Source organism: Struthio camelus, chromosome Z, assembly GCF_040807025.1.
Source record: "Struthio camelus isolate bStrCam1 chromosome Z, bStrCam1.hap1, whole genome shotgun sequence".
Classification (NCBI taxonomy): domain Eukaryota; kingdom Metazoa; phylum Chordata; class Aves; order Struthioniformes; family Struthionidae; genus Struthio; species Struthio camelus.
The window spans coordinates 72,482,774-72,504,992 of NC_090982.1; the positions used below are offsets into that span (position 1 = coordinate 72,482,774).

The 22,219-nt window shown below is 40.9% G+C and overlaps 1 protein-coding gene across 2 annotated transcripts; it reads right to left on the reverse strand.

Annotated features, from left to right (window-relative positions):
• On the reverse strand, positions 1–17,554 carry LOC104140570 (zinc finger protein 131). Of its 2 annotated transcripts, XM_068928542.1 has the most exons (8): positions 17,437–17,554; positions 13,664–13,802; positions 12,068–12,169; positions 11,152–11,296; positions 8,719–9,079; positions 8,394–8,616; positions 3,901–4,031; positions 1–1,378 (listed from the first exon to the last, which is right to left on the reverse strand). In XM_068928542.1, the coding sequence occupies exons 2-8, from the start codon at positions 13,785–13,787 to the stop codon at positions 716–718; spliced, it is 1,749 nt and encodes a 582-aa protein (XP_068784643.1). In that variant the 5' UTR covers positions 13,788–13,802; positions 17,437–17,554; the 3' UTR covers positions 1–715. The 2 variants fall into 2 exon arrangements, with proteins under 2 accessions (XP_068784643.1, XP_068784642.1); XM_068928541.1 differs by having other exon boundaries at positions 8,394–9,079.
• Positions 17,555–22,219: the final 4,665 nt, after the last annotated feature.

The window sequence follows — 22,219 nt, forward strand, 5'->3', positions numbered from 1 at the left end:
AAAAAAAAAAAAAAAATCAGTAGCTGACAATTTTAAGCAAAAATATAAAGCACTATATCATTACCTACATTGCCTTTAACTGCACTAGGTTCTTGAACACTCTAGGAGCTCTGTGGAAGTTTAATCAGTCAGTGTTGAAAAGGCACAGGATTTTTGTGCTCCAAGACCTCCATGATTTTTCCGCAGCCTGACAGTTCAGAAGTACCAGGCTGACAGAAAGATTCTCAGATTAAAAGGAAAGCAAGGATTGCTGTTAGGATACAGTACTGCTGTTGGATGGCAAACAGTTTGCCTAGAACATTCACAGGTACCCAACTGGCCATTTACATTAGAACCCACCAGATTTTAACTAATCCTTTGGCCACAGACACCCTGCAAATCTGTAACAAGAGCTTGCTTCTATGGCAAGAGGAAAAGAGGTCAAATTACTTTTATATATACCTGGGCATGGCATAAGTGTGATACAAGCAATTCATTATGAAAATCCTCACAAAGGTGTCCATCTCTCCTTGGTACTACATGAATGGGAAAGTTACTTCTCATGTATAAGAGAAGTTTAGTTGTACATGAAGAAAATTAACTTTGGTCCACTTGTCCAGCTTCCTAAGGACAGCATATCGGAAAGCTGATCATTGATGGTGCAAAAACCAATGTAGAAGTTAACAAAAATAATTTGGTATTTCATTCCTAAACCTGCACAATGTGGTTATTTGTCCTAGTCATCCACCTTTTCATTCTGTGTGTCCACTAACCGTGGAGTTTTTAAGTCTTCAGCTTGCTCATGATCTTCCTTATCTGCGTCTTCTACTGGACTAGGTTCCTTCTCTTCTGCTTCTCCTTGATCGACATTTTCATATTCTACTTGTTCAAGGTCTGTTCCATCTATAAGTTCTGCCTGTACTTCTTCCATTTTTATTTGATTTACATGCTCAACATGTAACTGCTCCACATGAACCTCAGCACCTTGTTCAGTCTGAATGTGTTCCACTTCCAAGTAACTAATTTGTACCTGTTCTTGCAGTTCATCTATCTGAGTGCCTCTCACTTGATTGTCCTGTATGAGATCCTGGTGCATCTGTTCCACAGTTACTTGTGCGGGATCCACTTGTACCTGAATTACTGGTAGCACATGGACTTGCTCCACTTGTTCTATTATAGTCATTGACGTTACTGGTTCTGCTTCCACAGCTTCCACTGGAAGAACTTCTTCTGTCACTATTCGTTCTGAAATGTTGTGCATGTCTTTGAGGTGCCTTCTCAGCTCATTGCCTTGCATAAACCATAAATCACATAAGGTACAGTGGTTAGGTTTGTCACCTGTGTGTATTACTAAGTGATCTTTAAATTGATCCCAGCTGTTAAACACGCTGTTACAAACCTGAAACAAAGATACAGTATGTTAGACATGCCAAATGAAATGTGACAAAGGCATATTGTCTATTTCACATCACGGCTTTACACAGTGCAGCTTCTTGCTACTTGGACTTTAAAGAAATGCATGTTTGAGGTAGAAGCTGTAAAGACAGCTCTGAATGCATAAAATACATGTGTGTGTTTGTATTTTTCTTAAGAAACGGTGTGCCATTTTGAGTTAGGCATACACAGAATACCTACAGAATGTATGGATCTGTACAGTAGTTGACACTTCTCTTAGTTTAAACTTATCATGTGAGATTCACATACAGAATCATGCCCCAGTAAAATTCTGGTGCTAGAATTCTGGGTGGAAAGCTACTTACGTAATAGTACTGTATGACGGTGAAACTGTAACACAAACTCCTTTTACTAAAGTTCTAGATGCAGTACCAGTAGCCAGCTTTTCCTCATCAGCTTTCATTTGTTCACAGCATTGAGGTTTAGTCTAGCCAGTTACAACTCTCCCATTTTGCCTTTTCAAAAAATATGCAGAGTGATTTCAGCAGATAAGTATCTCTGACAATTTCATCCCTTAAGTCTTTTCCAGCTGAAAGTGCTGCCTACACTACAGGGGCACTGTTTTCAGAAAGTACTCGAGCATACCTCCTCCTTTAGCTGGCACTGAGGTAAGCAGCCTGAAAACGATACACAAAGACACTGCAGACATGGATGAGGTGCCAGGATGGAAGAGCTAAGTGAGTGGGATAGAGCTGTGCCTGGGGTAAAGAAACTGCCTCAAGAGTCTTGTCCATACTAGTGTTCTTGGCTGTAGAAAGAAGCAAGGAACACAAGTTCCAACATTCCTTCACTGTCAGCAGATATTTTTGAAACAAAGCGTTCCATCTCCTCCTAATTTTCCAGCAATAAACACAGAAAGATAAAGGAATATCTAACAGGGCTTAACTCAAGGAACAAGTTTGTGAAATGGAGCCGAACACCATCATTTTGGTGCTGAAGTGTGATAAAACCAAGAGAACGACGCGTTCCCCCCACACCGAATTTGCACTTTAGAAAGAAGGAAGCTGTGTATACACTTTTTAAAATACTAAGCTTCTAGTCAAGCACTCAAAATTAGTTAGTTATTACATTAAGGTAGTGACTATCACTAATGCCCAAGTACACAATTACCATTCTTGCCAAGAACCTGGGCCTAACTCAGTACACAGAATACACAGAGCACCAAAGGTGCTCATGGAGCAAGCGCAATTTTATTTTCTCCTCTTTGCTCAGTGAGCTAAGATTTTATTTATTGATCACTATTCAAATTTAGTTCTGGCAGAAAAGCTTATGAGAAAATTTATCCAACAGCTACTCTAGTTGCTGAGGGCTTAAGAAACATTAGTCCATATTCACAACAGTTGTAAAAGGAAGAGATGGTATCATTTTAGAAACAGAAAGCTATGACTCAAAGCAATTAAACTGAAGGGTTGTGAAGACAACCTCTAAATTATTAAGTACAACTGTGTCACACAATAGTTCTTATGTTCAAGACATATAGACTCCAGTTTACTCTTTGACAGTTGCACTCACAAGGACTAAACTCAGAGTAGCATAACAATTAAACGACGTAACAGCACCAGTGAACCTTCTGGTTAAATGATTCGATTAACAACATAAAGAATTCATTAATCTCCTACTGTGTTCGCTACTCCCTATGACTGAGATCACCCTCTCTTCTTTGTAACAAATAAAGCTGATGCCCAGAAATTTTCTTCAATATGCAAACCAATTTAACCTCAAAGCATAGCCATTCTGCAAACTGAATGAGCTGAGAGTCTTAAGGAAAAAATAAAAAAAAAAAACCCAGAACACGTGTGTTCTTTTTATTTGAGAGTATCACAGTGTTGTTACAGCAAAATGGTAAATAAAAGTCCTACAGCCAACCTCAGTTCTCACATTTCTGGCTTTCGAAAGCTGATTATTAAAAGCTATGTCATATTCTTCTGAACAATTTCTAGAATGTCAGTTATAAATAGCGTCCAAGTATCTCAGCTATCCATTTACAGCATTTATGTCTGCTTAAGAGATGCTATAGATTGTTACCATAAGCTGGAATGACTTTCCAGATAGAGTCAAGATATTGGGTATCAAGCAGAAGAACAATAAAATAGGAAATAAAATAGTACTTTGCATTTTGGACTTTAGTGAAGCATGCTCACAAGCAGGAAAGGCCTAGGCCAGTGCATCAAGAACCTTGAAAAGGAAGCAGAAAGATCAGTAAAATGCAGCTAAATGCTTACCTACCCACAAGCATCTCTATGATCAACAAAGTGTTGTGAAGCTCCATATTAGCAGTTCCGCATATTAAAATGGAACTACGTAGATGTAAGAACTTATCTGCATCTTATAGCTGAATGTGATCCTTATTTTACTAGAAAAAGTTCTTGGAGAAAAACCCACTCTCATTGCCTTTCCAGCTCAGTATTCCCACACTTCAACACAGCAAGCAGGTAGCTAGCCTCAGACCCTACTTCCATTACTCACCTGACACTCATACAGCTTCTTTCTTCCCTTTTTAGCTCCAGCTCCCGACTGACAGGCTGTCAAGTGACATTTGAGCGTGCTATTCCTAGCAAAACGTTCATGGCAGTTTGGACATTCAAACGGTTTCTCACCTAGTAAGACAGACACAGGGACGTAAGCATATATGAAAGAACCAGTTTTCGGTCAGCTTTCCCTTTTTCACCTCTCCCCTTTGTATAGGTTAAGAAATATGCTGTAAAGACTTCGGAGAAAATATTTCACAATGTTAAGAGGTGGCCAACTAGATTATTCTACAGAATAAAGGAAATATTTTATGTAACCTTTATTTATGTAAGTAAAATACCAAATCTAATGTGGAGTCAAAAACTCTCATTTAGAAAAAGACAATTTAAAGCACAATTAGGTATTTATGGAACTCGGAGATAGTTGCTATTTTGTTAAAATATTGTAACAGAATAGCAATATATTTTGACTTAATATTTATAGTTAAGATACCTTTAGTAATTATACAGTCACATGCTGTATTTAAATATAAAGTTTTATTTTCAAGAACTAAAACTCACCTTGTGCTTGGGAGTTCATTTTTTGCGAAACTGAGCTCCAGAAACAGTTTACATAGAACACCCATGAAGTAACAATGTAGTATATCAAAATAAACAAACAAAGAAACCATAGCAAAGACAGCTCAGAGACATAGGTGGGCCTCAGCCCCCTCCCCAAAAAAATCCTTTCTTTCTATTTGGTCACTTAATTTCAAACCTGTTACCAAAGAGTAGGACGTTTTCCAATGAGAAGCCAAAAGACATCCCATGTTCTTTTTCACACAAAGTATTATATCCTTATCACTTGGTGAAAGTGAAAACAAAGGACAACTGGTGTCTCTATTTATTACTTTCGTCATGCACAAACACGATGAAATTCAAGGAAATTAAAGCATGAAAATCAGAAAGGGTCTATTTCTTCTGAAAGTCTGATAATTAATCTGTGAAGGCATGACACCAACATAACTACTCACATAAAATTGTTTCATGAGCTCCTACAGAGGCTGGGACGTTTCAGTGAATAATACATTAATCTATTCTAGCTAGATTAAGTTTAAAAGCCTGCATTTTAAGGAATACAGTAGTTATTGACTAAGGCAGAAAGCAGATAAAACTGTGTTTTCAGAAATAAAGATATTCAAAAATTGCCTTACAAGCTTTTCAAAAGAAATTCACAGATAGCCCACAGATTCTGGCTTATGCACGTAAAGACTAGATAAAAGTTAAATGACGTGAATATTCCGTTAACGTTTATGAAAAACTATGCTTTTTCGGAGCCTGTTGTAGAGGTAATGCAGAGAAGACTGAACTGCCATCAGTCTTGCAGATTAAAAGTTATGGATGCCTTGGAGAGCCAACAGGATACTACAGAACAAAACTCACACCACAGAATTTCACCTGCCCTGCAATCTACTCACTTAAAACAGTTACCTGGAGCAAGCCACCACCTGGCCAGGGAAATTGATTCTATCCTTACTCTGTTCTTCAATAATCTTCAAAAATATTCTGCACAAAGTATCTCAGAAGTGTCAAGTCACAGATAGCAGTGGCAATATCTAAGGGCCAAAAGAAGCTGTGTATCTTCTTGCACAGTGAGAATTAACACAGTGACCTGGGTCATACAGGCCACAAAACGATGAAAAAACAAGTAGGATGCCAGCATGTCTCCTGCTTGAGAAACATGTTAGCAGAGAGGTTTAGCCTGCTGTTTGCCAAAGATGACAACTTGTTTCTCTTCCCCCATGCGTCATCCAACCATTAGTTTAGTCTTACCAACTGAGATCTGCTCTGGTTCTAAGAGGAGATTGCCCAGTATAGTGCTAGCCCTTTATAATTTTACAGACACGGGAAAGATATTCCCCAAAATAAAAAGCTTTTTAACCCTGACAAAAGAAATTCACAGTTCTTCATAAGAGTACATACAATGATTTTTATTTGCCTAATACCAACTGAGGAACACCAACTGATTCGTCCATTACCATAAACATACCACATCAGTATTTAAATTAGGTTTAAGAGAGAAATATTAGTAAACCTAGCTGGTTTTTTCCCACTGAAATACCTAAGGAAGAAGTGCATCAACTGGTAGCATTTATTCCAGGTAGGCAAACCATTTATATGTCCATTTATTCACTTCTTCTACAGATAACGTTATCTGCAGTTTGAAGCGTGCTTCCCATAAAACTTTGATTTACCACAGAAAGGCAAAGACCTTGCTTAAGTTTTCCTAAGTTTATATTTTCTGTACACAGATTAGTGCAGTTACAGAGCTGATTAGTTTGGCAGCTTGGAACACAAACTCCTTCACTTCCATCTTTGCTCATGTGAGTACATACACCCTTCATAAAAGGGAAAAAATATCTATTTATCACATATATATCTCAATATAAACTATCTATATTGAATCAAAAAAGGCCGGGTTTTGAGAAATATTCAACAGTCAAAATTCCCAGTCAAATCAGAGGGAATCACACTTGTTCAGTGACTCTTTCTGCTAGGAAATACAAACTTTTAAGATACTGAGCTTAGACAAGCATATTCAGAGCAGTAGCTTCATTCTAAGAATAAGTTTTACTCAAGTAAGTTGTTGTTCTTGGCTAAGACAAGTTAGTGTATATCCATTGAGGTCAATAGCTCTATTTCACTGAATTTCTGTCCTCCTGTGAGTTACTTACTATTTTAAGTGGTATCTCATTCATTATCTCCCCCCCTCCATTATGAGAATCATGAGATCAGGCCACAAAGCATCCCTCTATATAAGCTGTAGAGATGATACTGTTAATACTTGCAGAGTTACATGACATTCATGACAATTGTCTTAGAGCAAGCCACCATCTGGCCAGGGACGTATTTATTCTATTCTTACTCAGATTCTTAGAGATTCTGAAGCTGCTTAAGGCTCTGTATGCATTTGAGTGAGGAAGAACTCCATGGTTCCCCTTTCTATTTTCTTCTATTAAGACAAGAGGAAAAAAAAAAAAAAAAAAACAAACAACGACAATGTCAAGTTATATCAAACGTGATCATCAACGTTAATAGGCTTTCTTCACCATTTCTTCATCACTTGCTACTTTCAGTTTATTGCTGCTGTTGTGAGTAAGCAGCAACAGGATCAGACATGCCGTAGGACATCATCTCCCCAGCCTTTTAGTTTTACTTCAGTTTTCAACCAATGCCACAAAGAATTCAGAGCTTAGAAAGCTTTCAGTTCAATAGAAGTTTTTTCCTGCATTTCCTGTGATGTGCTAAGTTGTTTTGTCCCCAGAACCCTTTGCTTCAACAGTGACCAACATGTGGTGATATTTGGGTTACTCCGGCAATCTACCACAAGCTTTTCTCTGAAAAGTACCTTGATGTGGCTTGGTCATAATGGAGAAACACTTTACAGAAGATAAGGATTTTTTTTAAGCCTTCTTACATTAGCTGCTTTTAAGCAGCTATTGGGAGTAGACAGGATACAGTGCCATATATCAATACGCAGGAGTCCCATACATAGATGCAAAGAAGTTCTAGTTAGCAAGCTTTAACAACAAAGACAAGCTGTTAAAGAATAGGGCTGCTATCGTCCTCCATTAAACTCTTCCTAATGACTCGTGACTAACATTTTAAAAAGACATCTGGCAGATCAGGACCCACACATATTTTATAGTCAGAGTTACTTATGCAATGCTCAGTACCTGTACAGATAGTACAAACTTTTCAATGAGATGAAGTAGCATGAACTTCCCATATTACAAGGAAGAAGGAGCACAAGTCATTTTGTACTCAAAAGATGCTATCCAGACTTTAAAAAGGCAGATTTTACAATAACCAGTCTACTACAGTTGGTAGAAATAGTTTGTTTGTTCATTTGTTAATTGACACAGCAAAAAAGAAAATCATAGGCGAGATGTGCAGAGCAAGGAAGAGAGTTTCTAACAAGTTCCTAACAAGGTGGTGCAAGAGAAAGTTGTTAGGTGGGTAATTTATGCCTCATGCATTGATAGGCATTTGCCCAGAAGATCTGTTAAAGAAATCCTCCAAACTGCATTCCATTAATAAGCTCACAATTCACATCTCATTTCAAAAGAAAAATGTATTAACAGAATTGTGAAAATAAAAGCAGCTCCTCAGTTGAGTACTTTAAGAAGTAAACATGCCTCAGAAACTGATTTCAAAAGATTTTTAATATTTGATACACTTGGGAAAGAAGCATCATTAGGGCTTTCTTTTAAAAAGGTGCCTACTTTGAACAGCTTTAAGAAAAAATTAAATCTATAAGTCGCCACAATCTCTATTCCTCACAGTTTATGGGGGCAGGGGGGAAAGAAATCAACATTTAAGTTTAACTAGAAGCCAAATATTGCTAGCACTGTTAACGCTCCCACGTTTCTCTTCAGCATATTCTCTACTTCACCAACACACACAAAATGCTGGAGCCAAAGCCATTAAGTACAGGAATAGTGCTCTTACCTGTGTGCTTCCGAAGGTGCTCTTTAAAGTGTCCAAAATGGTCAAACTGTTTATCACAGTACTGGCATATATGTATTTTTTTGCCAGGTCTTTGCTTCTTGCTGGCGCCACCTTCATCAAGGTGGTAACAGGTGAGGTGCTGTTTCAAAGCACTCTCTCGTAGGTACCTTTTATTGCATATGTCACACTTGTAACTCTCAGTAGAGTGTGTTTTCATGTGTTCCTTAAAATGGTAAAACAATTTAAACGAACGGTTACATTTCTCACAGTGGAATAAGTTGTTCACGTGTGACAGCTGAAGTTCCACAATTTCAATACCTTCTACCTGTTTGCATGAGGGATCAGTTGCACTGTCACCTTCTTCTTCGATCTGGCATTTTCTCTCTCCCTGACGATACTTGCTGGTGATATCTGCCAAAAGAGCCAAAGCCGATTCATCTGATGTACCCGTAGTCTGTATGTACTTTATGGATTGCTCTGCAGAAGCCACTTCAAGTGTTTCAATGCCGTCATCTTCCACTTCACTTGCCCCTTCAGCAATCTCAACCTCAATTTCAACAGGCTCCGATTCTGCAGATGGCAATGTTTCTGTGATAACATTAGAGGTTTCAGCTATCTTCCTTTTTTTCGGTTTATTTTTACCTTGCGTTTGATTTGATTCTAAGGGTGATGCATTTTCTTTGTTCCTGTAAAGCATGTGCATGAAAATGGTTAAGATCCACCAGCGCTTACCTAACAACTCCTGCTCAATACTGAACTTTCGCATTAAACACTTTCTAGCTGTTTCCCAAAGGGGCTGAATGATGAAAGACCACATAACCTGCACACGTTTCAGAAGGTAATTTGTCCTTAATCTATATTCCTTAGACTTGCAAAATAGCACGGTTAAAGCTGTAGAGCCTCTGACATGAGGCGACTAGTGTTTTCAAAAGCTCTGCTTAAACGATATACAACGTACCAAGAAGAAAGACCAGTTAGCCTAATAATTTAGGTTTATTCCAGAAACTTGTGAAATCTTGCACTTAGGAAGAAGTCTTCCCTGAAGGCAAGAGTTCTTTGGCCTGCCTTCTCAGAAATGAGGCTCAAGTCCTTCCTACACTATTCATCATCTTTAAGCTCTGTAAAGGATATGATCGCCTACAGCGCCTACGGCTTGTTAGAAAAACATACAGCTGTGGCTTCAAACGGTGATTACAATCTCATCTTATACTTCAGGAAAGTACACAGCTGACTGCTGAGGCAAGAAAAACCTTCATACTGGGATGAGGAGAAAGTCAATTTCTTCAATTGTATGGGCTTAAACAAAAACTCCATCCCTCTTCCTCCTCCTGTTCAAAAAAAAGGAATCTATGAACAACAGAACTAATTCTAAGCAAAAAAAGGCTTGCATGTGCGTTTGTTGAGCAAAACATCTGTTTCCATAACTTAATAACTACAAAATTTACTAGTGATGGACAACAAATAAACCGCATAATGTTATACAACAGTGGGAAATAACTGCAGGCTGGACAGTTTAGCTCAATGGGCTGATATGAATCCCAGTTTAACAGCTCCTCCAGTGTACACTGACTCAAAGTGATACTGACTAGAACGCACTTTAAGTTTCTTTTCAGTTTCTCAAGCAAACAGCAAAGCTCTGTTCCCCCCCCCAATGAAAAAATAAATAAATAAATATATATATATATTTTTTTTTGATGCTACCAGGATTAATCTTGATAATGTCCAAGAAGAGGGGAGGAAGAGAAGGGAAGAGGATAGGATCAGAAATGCACAATCCTGTATCTTTCCTATACAGGAAAAAACAAAACAAAAAACCTCCACATTTTTATGCAGCTCTGCTTGCAATCCACAGAGTACTTAAAAATAAACACTGATGTTGCAAATTAAGTTTCCAGTGTACCATATTACAGAGGTTTTCAAACAAAATGTTAGTTGGCACCACTACAGGCATTCTGGCCCAGGGCTGCTTCCCTGGCTAATGTGTTTATGGGGAGATAAAGAGGAACCAACAGCCTTTCCTTAGGCTTGACACAAAGGCATCTCAAAGTCTAGACAAGACAGCAAGGATGACTGTAAAGCCAGGAAACATTCATTGTCCCTCCCTCTGCTTTCATGGTGGAAGAGCAGTACAGCACACAAAAGGAATGAGGACATGACAATATTCTGTATTTAAGAGTGAAAGGGAAGGAAAACACCATAATGGGGTTGGCATCTGCTTTTCTCAGGTTGTGGTTTGGTAACAGAGTACAGCTCCTGGCACTGGACAGAAAGTGATACAGCAATATCTGATTAACTGTTGATCCAGTATAAAAGCAATTCTATTATATGTGTTCAAGAAATTTGAGAGATTAGTTTTGCACCCTATTCTCTCACAAATGGCAGAAAGCTACGTGAAATCAAAGCACCAGCACAAACTCATTAATGCGGACTAATTACCAGACACACACTGTCACTGTACACTGAGCAAACTTACTCCAAATCAGGTGTGAGCACAGACCTGGTATTAGTTACCACAAAATCATAGCCTACAATATCTGCAGCATTTGCTAGCTGTGCCATTGCCATTCAGTTCCAGTCCAAAGAACGTAATATTCATTTTTTTAGCCTTTCTAATTCCTACTCACACTTTACTGTAGAAGGCTATATGGTCCCACAGAAGTTTCGGAGGGCCCAGGATAAGGAACAGTGCTACAAAATGCTAGCAGCCAGCTCTCGTTAAAATCAGTGTTTAGGAGGAAAGAGAAACCTATGAGCTTACCTGATTTCAAGTGCTTTGATTGCTTCTAACATCTGTAGATACTCAGCTGCTTTCCAAACATCATTTGCTTCTTCTTCACCTTGGACCATTAGTTTTGCTGTGTAGGTGAACTCAATTAGATGACGAAATGCCATGTTACTTACACCTGTTGAGAAGCAAGAAGACAGTTTCAATCAGCAATTTCTCAGTTTTACCTGTCTGAGAAGTCTTGCACTCTTGCTTACCCACCATTACGCTCATACTACTTTGGCTGCCCTTTTCATGAGGCTGAGACTCATGAAAGACTCATGTTGGACTAAGAAGTTTACTATAAAAACATGGGAATCTGGAAGATTTACAGAGTCAAACCAGGACTAAGATTATCATAAAGGAAGAATAAAATGGACAAAAGTTGTTTGTACAAAATAATAAGTAACATACAGCCCACAAAAAAAACCAAACCCGGTTCATTTAAACACAAAAATATTATCCGTCTCAAGAGACCTCTGAGCAGTAAGTTACTGGAGGCTGAAGTGCCCACCAAGGAAGTATTGCTCTGTTTATCTCCTGTTCTTCACCCCACCAAGGCATCTGCCACTGACCACCAATGGAGGTCTTTTGGTCTGACCAGCACAGCTGTTACCAAGGAAAAGGTTGATATATTGGACTGTCCTAAAAATATATGGAGACCACAACCTCTATTAGGAACGTATAGGAAAAATAAAGAACACAAATCCCCTCCCCCCCAATTTTTTTAAAAGGTTTCTTCAAGGCTAGTTTCTTCCAGCAGCAATAACCGCCTCAGAACAACTCAGTGAGATTCAGAAAGCTGACTATATGACCAACCATGCACATTAGTCCATACCACCAATACTGCATTAATTTCCAGACTGAACACAGACTGCAGAGGTATTTTTATTTGCATAAATCAGATTACCTTCTATCTCCACCAAAGGCTCCTGAGTGAAGTCTTGGAAGAATTTGTAGAAAAACTGGCTACAAGCAGCAAGAACTGCCTTATGAGCTTTGAAATGGTGACCTAGAAAGAGAGACGTAACATTTCAGTTTCAGATAATACCTTCCTTATTCACAGTGCAGAACAAGCACAGAAGAGAGAATGGCTGCAGAACCCAGGCTACAAATCCATTCTAGAAGCACAGAGTCATTTAATGTAGCTCCTTGCAACATGACATCCTATAGTAGGTAGTCTGTCCTGTCTTGTGCAAAACCTTGCTCACATCACTGACCTTGCTGAAGCTCTGCAACTCGATCAGCTGGAGGACTAACTCATTGCAGAGTCTCTCTTTTCAGATATTTAAATTATGGGAAATTCCTCTGAGAGCTTTTTCCCCCCCACGCTATGTTTTAGGCTCAACTCTCAGGTTTTATCCAAGTTCTCCTCTGTTTCTACTGCGCTTACAGACCAATGTTGCACCACCACTTCGGTCAGCATAAACACCCTTGCAGTTCTGCTCTGTCCTTCCTGTTCTCCAGGTTGTGCATTCCCCACCACTGTGCTGCATTCTCCCAAGCTTAGACATGAACATTCATAAAGCTCCACAGGAAAAAGATAAGAGAAGCAACCTGGATTAGAACTACACAGCTGCACAAGAAAACAGTTTTGGTCACCACAAAGGATTTGTTAATGTTAGAGGAGGAGTAAACATCCAGGATAAGTTTTGAGGAAGTACTGCTACTGCATTGCTATTGAAACTACGGTGGTAGATTCCAGAAAAGTAATCTTTTCCCAGTTTGCTTCCCTTTTTCTAATCCAGGACCTTTTCCCCCAAAGGAGTTCTTGCTATCTTTTTGAGGGTCAGAGTTCTTCTCTTTTTGAGATGCAGCTGGTTTACTCCAGCTCAGTCTGCGGACACTGCCTATCTTCCCTAGAAGGGCTCATCCATTCTCAGACATCTTCAGGATAAGGTAAGAAATAGCCTTATGTGATATATTAGATACCTCCTTTTCTTACGAGATAAAACGAAGCAGAAGATGCAAATGCTTATTAAGCTTAGGTCTCTATAACGCAGAAAAAGAAAGGTGAATTCTTGTACCCTATTTTAATTCTACATCAAAACAGTGGACAGGTACCAGAGAAGCAAACAGGCAACCCTATTCCAAGCTTTTCTTTTTTTAAAAAACGTTTGTACAAGTTCTCTGGATGTAAGCAGTCAGCTCAAATTAGGGAGTAATATTTTAAACAGTGTTTTGGAAATACTTAGACAACATGTTAAATATAGTACAGCAGTTTCAAGGTGGGCTTCTATCTGAAAATACTTAGCCCCTTGCCTGGAAAAGCAGAAGCGCTCTTATTAACCACTGTTGACACTGTTCACCCAAGGTTTTAGAAGGAAGTCTCTATGCAACTTGCAGACCTGTACAGAACCAGGATTAAAAAAAAAAACAAAAAAAAAAAAAAACAAAAAAAACCCCAGCCCAGTTTGACAGCTGACCTGTGGAAAAAAACAGGCAGCTTCCCAGCACAGCTTTCAAAATTCTCTGTATACCAACAGATTCATAGGCCTATACGTACCATCTACAATCAGAGTGATATCTGTAAACTGGTCCTGCTCACGTTGTTCATTCAGTCTATCCAAAATAACTTTATAATGATCTGGGAACTCCTGGATGCACTCCATCATTTCTTCCGCTTCCATGGCAAAAGGACTTGCCTACAAAAGATGTATTAGCAGAATAAGAATACTGTGCCACTTGGTAAACATTATGCACAGTCAAATTAGTATACAAATATGAACTACCTAGAATTTTTAATAGACTACAAAACCAACAGAACACAGAATTGCTTGCCTGATTTTAGCTAGCAGGTAGGACACATTAGGGTTAATGAAGTAGAGTATGGCCTTTGTTTATAAACAAAGACCAGTCAAACTCTTGGTCAATACGCAGAAGTGTATTTCTTTCTTCCACCGATTCAGCAGACACCCACTCTCCTCAAAGCAGATAACGCATGAATTGAACATCTTCACAGCTAACTATTCACCAATACCTCAGCAGCACAGTATCAGAATCTTTATACAGTTACTTCATGCAATTCTACCAATTCATTTGATGGAAGAACAGTTCTTAAAATTTAAGCCACATTTTGTGTTTAGTTAACACAAGATGTTTACTTCCTTTAAACAAGAATGTACTAAGGCAGCACATGGCAGCTTTGGACCACACAGGAGTTGCCAGGGATTTAAAGCGCTGTCACACCCAAGAGCAAGGAACATCTTATTTACCCAGCCTCCTTACACTTATCCCCCTGCAAGGTGAAATATTCTTTGCCATTCTTTTCAAAGGGGCACAAATCATAGCTTTATAATCTGACAGTCCTTCCTCCCTTATTATACAATAAATGTAGCTGGGGGTAGGATTTGTGGAGGTTCTCAAAGGAGGTTAGGCAAAACCTCTGTGCCAGTGGACGAGACAGATGTTAGTCTGCTGCTTATGCAAAAGAACCTCTGGGGAGAGTCCAAGCATTTCACAAGTTAACTCTAGGCAAAATGACTTCAGATCTGCAGGCAGCACTTCAACTCCCACGTTCGCTTGGTTCTCACACTAACAACGCCTTAGAAAAAGCAAAGACATTTCAGAGCTACATTGGCACAATTTATTTTCAGAGTCTAACTCACTTTGAAAAACAAGTGGCTTCTAAGATAAAACAGTAATTAGGCTGGAATAAGTCTAAGTAAGTTTGAGAAATACCCTTCACTATATTGTCATACTTAGTATGGACAAAAGAAGAAACGTGAGAAAAAAATAAAGGGAAGGACAAGCTGAAAATTAGGAGAGCAGCTAGCATTAAGCCAAACTGACTAAAGAAAAGGAAGTTTTTAGTGTTGCAAATAAGTGGTTATCTTTAACCGCTTACTATCTATACAGAAGAAACATCTGAGCTGATGGTTGCTGACTCCCCAGTACAGCTGCTTAAATTCTGCCTCACTTCAACACACACACTGGCATATTGGGTTCGATCGAAGCAGGGAGAAGAAAAGTTACCAGGTTACAAGAGATGCAAAACACTTCCTTACGGCTAGTAGACACCAAGTCTGCTTGAAATTGTGGAACTCCTATTTTCAGTGCAAGACACGCTCTTCCTTGTATCTCAGAAAAACTGTCCCATGGAGAAGAGTCATTTTGCCAAGGGCGGGGGGGGGAGGGGGGGGAAGAGCAGAAGCATTTGCTTGCGTAGTTCTACCTGTTATCTGTGCTTTGTCAAGCAGATGCCAAAATATATGTCAGGCTCTTAAAGGGTGCAGAGAAGACCAGCCTGGAGGAAGGGGGGGGAAAAAGCAAGATGAAAGTGAAAGATCCTCCTGTTTTCACTTCATTTCTGTTTTACACTGAGCTTAAGATATCTAGCAACTCCTGCCTTTCTTTTATCATCTGGCATCTCACATTAAAGTTTCATGTGGGAAGTTATCAGCTATTTACTTCATGGTTTATTTCATTGTTTAATTCTCACTGTCCATTTCTGACAAGTCATGGAAGGATAGATAACTTGAAGTTAGAAATTCCCTTAAACAAAATAAAATTCCAATCAACAAATCTTATGATTTGCACTTATCCAAAAGCAACTTACCTCCAAATCGCATGTCTGTAGGGATAGTGTACAAAAAAAACTCAAAAAACACCAAAGCAACTCCCCGGCCAAAGCCCTAAGTTTAAAAATTTTTCAGTGTTTCACAGAACACTTAAAAATCATTATTAATATATTACACAACTTGTGGTAGGTAGATTTAATGTCCCAAGTTTACACAAAGCTGGTAGTGTGCGTGAAGTGTTAAGTGTGAAGTTATCACATATTTAGATTCAAAAAGAAAAAAAAGTACTTGTTACAGTATTCCTTGTTTATTCACATTCTAAACTCAGTGACAGGGCAGAAAAACAACAACATAGCAGCATATGTTTAATGACAGCATGAATAATTTGAAAGTAGAAGTGAGTGATACAGTACCAAGAGGGGGGAAAAAAAAAAAAATCAAGAAACCGAGGAAGACAGGCAAAAGAGATCCAGCAGACAGTTACAACCAGGCTCACAGGTGAGGGATGAAAACCATACTACCTGATTCATTTGCTAGCTAGATTCAGTTTTCCCAGATCAACTACTGACCTGGCTTAACCCCATCAGCCTGTGAAATCACACGAATTTCACATGACAGGCACAAAATTTACAAACTGTTCTTAGTAACTAGTTCAATGAAGCTGTATTATTCCTACTGTACTCCTGGACCACAACAGGAGCTTCTCTTGTCTTAGGCAACAAACAAAAGACTCTCTTTGCCTACAGGGAACAGGTACACACGCTGTCACAGGGAGAGGCTGGGCAGGGGCCCCGCCACGGCCACCTTCCCACAGGCATCCCAGGAAAGGAGAACCTGAGGGGCGTCTGCAAGACGGCAGACAGCTTTGTGGAGGGTAGCTGCTTTGTATCAGCAGCAGAACTAAAAAACGAAGCGTTTTTTTTTTATTTAAAAAAAAAAAAAAAAGAAAGAAAACCAAGAACGGAGCAAGAGGCTAGCGTGACGGACGGGGCAGCTGGCATCCGGCTGCCGTAGCAACCCTGCCTCCCTGCCCTGCACCTCTGCTACCTCACTAGCGCTGCTGCGCTCAGCCCTACGCGTGTTTCGCTCTGTTCACTTTAGAGTAAAACCAGCAAAGCGACAACGCGAGAGTGAGAGTTTTCGTGTGCGTCTCGTCGCGTGGGGGAACACCGGCCGCCCACGCGCCAGGCGGCCCGGCTCGGCCCGGCCGCCCACGCCGCGGCCCAGGGCCACGCGGCCCGCGGCGGCGGCCGTCGCCCCTCCCAGCCGCGCGGGGGCGCCACCGCGCCGCCCCCCCTCCCCCCGGGCTTCGCCGCCGCGCCTCGTCCCCAGCCAGCGCCGCCGGCGCCCCAGACCCGACCCCATTGGCGGCCGCTGGTGGCAGTCAAGGGAACCTCCGCCAACCGCGCGGCCGCGGCACAGCCCGCCCCGGGCGGAGGAGCCAATGAGCGCTCGCCGAGTCCCGGGAGCGGGAGAAGGCGGAAGGCCTAGCCAGCGCCGAGCGCCCGCCGGGCACGGCTGCTGCGGGAGCGGCGCGGGCGACCGCCGGCAGGCGCGAGTATCCCGAGGGGACGCCCCCGAGGCGGGGCCCGGCCCGGGGCCGGCCCGAGCCGTGCGCTTAGCGGCACCGCCGGCTCCTTAGTCGTTATTACGTCATCAAAGCGCGCATTAAATCGATCCCTTTTCAATTCCCGGCCGGGTCGCGCCCCGGCGGCGCGCGCGCCCCCGGGGTGGGGAGGGGGTTCCGCCAGCTACTTACCGCGAGGAGCCCCTCGCCCCTCCGCGCCGGCTCTGCCGTTGCCGCTTCCTGCTCCCCGGCACGCCGAAAAGCGGGGCGGGCGCCGGCCAATCGCGACTCGCATTCCCGGCCTGCACCACGCGGCGGAAGTGACGGTCGCGTCACCTTTAACACGACAGGACGCGCGGGCGCCGGGAGGGCGGGGCTAACCGGGCCGGTGCACTCTGGGAGTTGTAGTCTCGGGGAGGCGCCATGGCGGGCGGCGGAGGGGCGCGGCCGTTGGGAGCGGCCGTTAGGGCGGGAGGAGCCGGCTCCGCGGCTCGCCGGGGCAGGGCCCTCCCGCAGCGTGCCGTCAGCACCCACGCCGCCGGCGTCCCGCTGCGGCAGCCGTGAGCGCTCGTGCGGGGCGGGGGAGCGGCCGGAGCCGGGGGGCGCAGGTGGGGCGCGGGGCTGCGGCGGGCGGCGGCGGCAGGCGGCCTCGGGTGTGCCTCCCCTGGGAGCGGCGGGGCCGGTTTCGAAACGTGAAAGAAAAATGCAATTAAATGCTTTATTAAAATAAGATTAAACACTTGTCATCTTCCCCACACCTCACTTCTGCCCCTTCATCAGTTTCGTAAATGAACCAACAAGTCTGTGCAGGTCGCCCTGGTAAGCGCGGGGACGGCACTATTTGCCTGCCCTTACCATAGGAGCAAAAAAAACCCAGCACCTCATATACGTGTATTTTGAATGCTGAAGCAAAATGCTTGTGTCTGCTCTTCCAGACGTGCTCTGGAAGGTTTAACGTTACTGTGTTTTATGACAGTGAGGCTGTTGCTTAGTGGGATCTGCCACAGTATGTTGAAAATCAGCTTGTAGCAGCGCCTGGGAATACTTTACACCTCCAGCCTTTACAAACATGAATCAACACTCACATCATCCTCTTTTTCAGCTTACTCTTCACTGGACCCCACCTTCCTCTATGAAACAATCGTTTTTATAAATATGTAAGACAGACACACATGTAGTTTTTATTTTATACTTAAGTGGTATTCAAAATGAGTATCATTAAGTAGCATCACAAATGTCTACACTATATACCATGCCCTGCAGTGGTATTTTGCTCAGCAGTTTCAAGCATTCCTTTCTGTGGTCTGGCTCTGTCCCGTGTGGCTCTAAGTTCCCACAACTCATCTCTTAAATTGAGCAAGAAGAACATAGCTGAGCAGCATCTAGCAACTCAGCAACAGAACTGCTGGTTTATTTGGCTGAGATGCCTTAGGAAAAGAAAACAGTGAGTTGCCAGTATTGACCATAACCAGTTCCTCCAGTGTCATGTCAAATGCTGGCAACATGACACTAGCATTTTTCTTCTAGGCCACCAATCTTCTTGGGCATCTGTAGTCAGCAGGGACTTCATGTGTTGTCACCACATGAAAACTTACTCATCCAAATAAGCCAGTGTAATAATTTAACTTGTCAAAACCAATGCAATGATCAACCCTTTGAGAGCCATTACAACAATCATAACAATAAAAGAGCTGCGACATGCCGTGGCTATATGTTCTTATGAGCTTACCCACGTATCTGCTGTTAATGAACTTGTTCTATGAACTTTCTGAGCACTTATCCCTAGCACCAATCTTCACCCTGTTCCTCCTCTATTAAAAAGGCAAATGCCTGTGAAGTTGATGGAGCAGTTCAGCACAGAAATCCTACAACATCAAATAAAATACAAATTCAGTCAAGTTCATTTTAATGTTTTTATAGTCTTTGTTAACAGATAAATTTCTCAGTGTTTGTTCAGTGTTTTATAATACAATAATACAGAAAGACTGCCAGTTTTATGAATGCTGATGGTTTGTGATATAGCATAAAAGAGGTTTAAAGTCCCTCTTATTTCCTCATGTTATTGCTCAATGGATTTGCTAATGTAATATTTGATTTGATAATGTAATATTATTTTTTGTATGAGTAGGTCTGTTTAGACTATTCTTTTGGTTCTAGGAGTTGTCTGCCACACCCATTCTTGCTTTCTCCTCTGTGGGAGTGCATCAGGAATGTTGATGCCTTGTGCACTTAATAAGTATAAAGATTCACTTTAAACCATCATGAGTCTAATTTTCAGTTGAAGTACTGCATCCCGAATAGCTTGTAATCCAAATTGAAATAATGCTAAAGTTACCACTGTAGGACCAAAACACTGTGCAACAATTAACAGTCTTTCAGCCTTTCCATTCCAACACCTTTTCTTTATTTAGTCAAGGTTGGTGGTTTGCTTATTTTTCATCAATTTATGTTCTTTTCCTGACCATTTGCTTTTTTCCCCTGACATCCCGACGTCTTCCATGGTGTTTCTTTCTTTACTTTTTGCCTATGGCTTTACTCTTCTCTAATTGTTCTGTTGCAGGTCAGATGGGAGCAAATAACTCATCATTTGTCCTAAAGCTTTTCAAAGATACAATTAGACTGGTTGGTCTATAACTTTTCAGGTTCTGCTTTTATCCTCTTGCAGATGGGTGCAATATTTGCCCAGAGCTACCTCTGGGATTTGTGAGAGTTGTGTTATAAACCAATACAATTTAGTTTTACGTCTCAAAATAACCCGGTCTATAGCTCATTTTATGTATGTGAGGAAAATAATGTTAAGCAAACTACTTGTAGCATCCAAATGATCTTTATCCATATTCTTTCTAATCAATCCATATTAGCCATTTCTATGGCTAATAACTCCCTATGCTTTTTTCCCACTAAAATGTCACTTGCCTTTCCCACAATCACCTCAGCAGCACTCTGGAGAAATCTGTATTCATTAAGATAACCTAATAAAACTTCTGGACACAACATTCAGCTGAGAATAATAGCAAAGCATAGGAAGAATAGGTGTTTCCTTCCACCTATGAGCCCTCCTTCAATTTATGACCTTTTTACTCCAGTGTTGAAGAAGGCAGAGAACATTCAACCAGAGCGAGTGTTTGCAGGCTCTCCTACAGAGTGGCATAGAGCAGCAGAGAAGGCAAAATGAATACTAAACAAATCATAGAGAAGTGTGAATTATGCATTTCCCTCCTTAAAAAAAACACACAAGAAAACCAAAACTCTTGTCTGAAGTAATGAAGGAATTAATAAACTGCAGATGTGAAACCAAATATTTAGAAGACCTGCTTATGTGCAGCATTGAGTAGATACCATTTTCCAAAAGCAGCTGATTCAGGTTTTAAGGGAAGGCCACAAGGGACTATTAGATTACGTAGCTGAAGGCTATCCACCAAGCAGTCTGTGACCTAGACCCAGCTTGTTGGAGATACCTATTTGGCGCCCCAAATGGTTTTGAAAGCTTTTTAGTGCATTCATATGTACCCAGATGTATATCCCCATCACACTGTCCCTCATTATGACCGAGTGACTGACCCAAAGAGGTGCAGAATCCTGATAGCTTTTTCTGGCCTCCCTTATAAAAAAAGTCTTAGGAAATCAACTGCTCATCCCTGTAGTGATATCAGTCGTTTGTAAGAAATCTTTTCTGTATCAGAAGACTCAACATGTCTCCGTTGTGCAATGGCTCGTTCTGTGAAAGGGCGTTATGGTCATGCCTAGAGCAAGCCAGATGTATGCTATTATGCAAGAAAAAAACATTTCTACAGAGCCCCTTTCATATGTGTACATACTGAAACAATACCAGTGACTGTTTAACTTCTCTTAAAGAAAAATAAAGGTGGGTTGTACCTCAGCCAGGGTGATAGAGAGCCATCCTATTAATTCTCTTCATGCTGTTACTATTTCAAGAGAGAAGGGGAGATATAAGGAGTTAATGACAGTGAAGATGATAGTGATAATTATAAAATGCAATGCTTAAAAACTGTCACATGTGCTGAACTCTGAATTGTTTGATGTTAAAAATCCTTAAATGGTACATCTGTGCGACAAAGATATCAGCTTGTTCCTTGCTGATCTTTAAGTTTTCAGAGGAAACGCACAGCTAGTACAGGATGTGCGTTTATGTTTACTCAGTATTTTCTGCTGCTATTACAAACTCCAGGCCAAATCTGATCTACTGTGGATTAACCCCACAAAAATCAGCTGACGAGCAAAATCAGTGAGATCAGTGTTTGGTGAACGCTGCAAGAGAGGAGTATTAAAATCTAGCCTTTTAATCCAAATACTTTCTTTTAAATTATTCTAACTTTCTGGAAGAAAAAACAAGTCTAAGAACTTAAGCGCTTTTCAGTTTCAAAAACCCTACTGATTTGGATTCCATAGAGTCATTAGAAGCATGCCTAAAATAATTGTATAATGACTTAGCGCTTAAATAAAAGTAAGTGTTAAGTACTTAGGTGGTTTTCCCTTTTATCGTAGAATGCAAATTCGCAAGCCTTGGCGAGGTCATTATTTGACTGGGAAACCACTTACGCAATTCTTGTGTAGAAAGGTTACATGGGTTTACTGTTTCGGTAAATAAATATCATGCTATTTTTTTGTATGGGTGTGCATTGTGCATTGTAGGTAGAAATAACACACACGCACATTGTAAATAAAGACATTCTACATATAGATACACATCTTCAATGGTAACTCAGATTTTCGCAAGGAAATCTTCTGTACCCTGATTTGCAAAAATGTTTTGTGTTTTTGATACGCAAAGATGAACACTGTATCAGGACATGAAATGTGATGATTTTTCTAGGTCTCTAATAATCCAGGGAAATCTATAGGGTCTGAAAAGGCTTAAAGCTAAAATGGCAGAAAAGGTTTTAGCCTATTCCACTATCAGTTATGCTGTTCCATGTATTATACATGTAGAAACATTAACAAGTAATTTAAAATT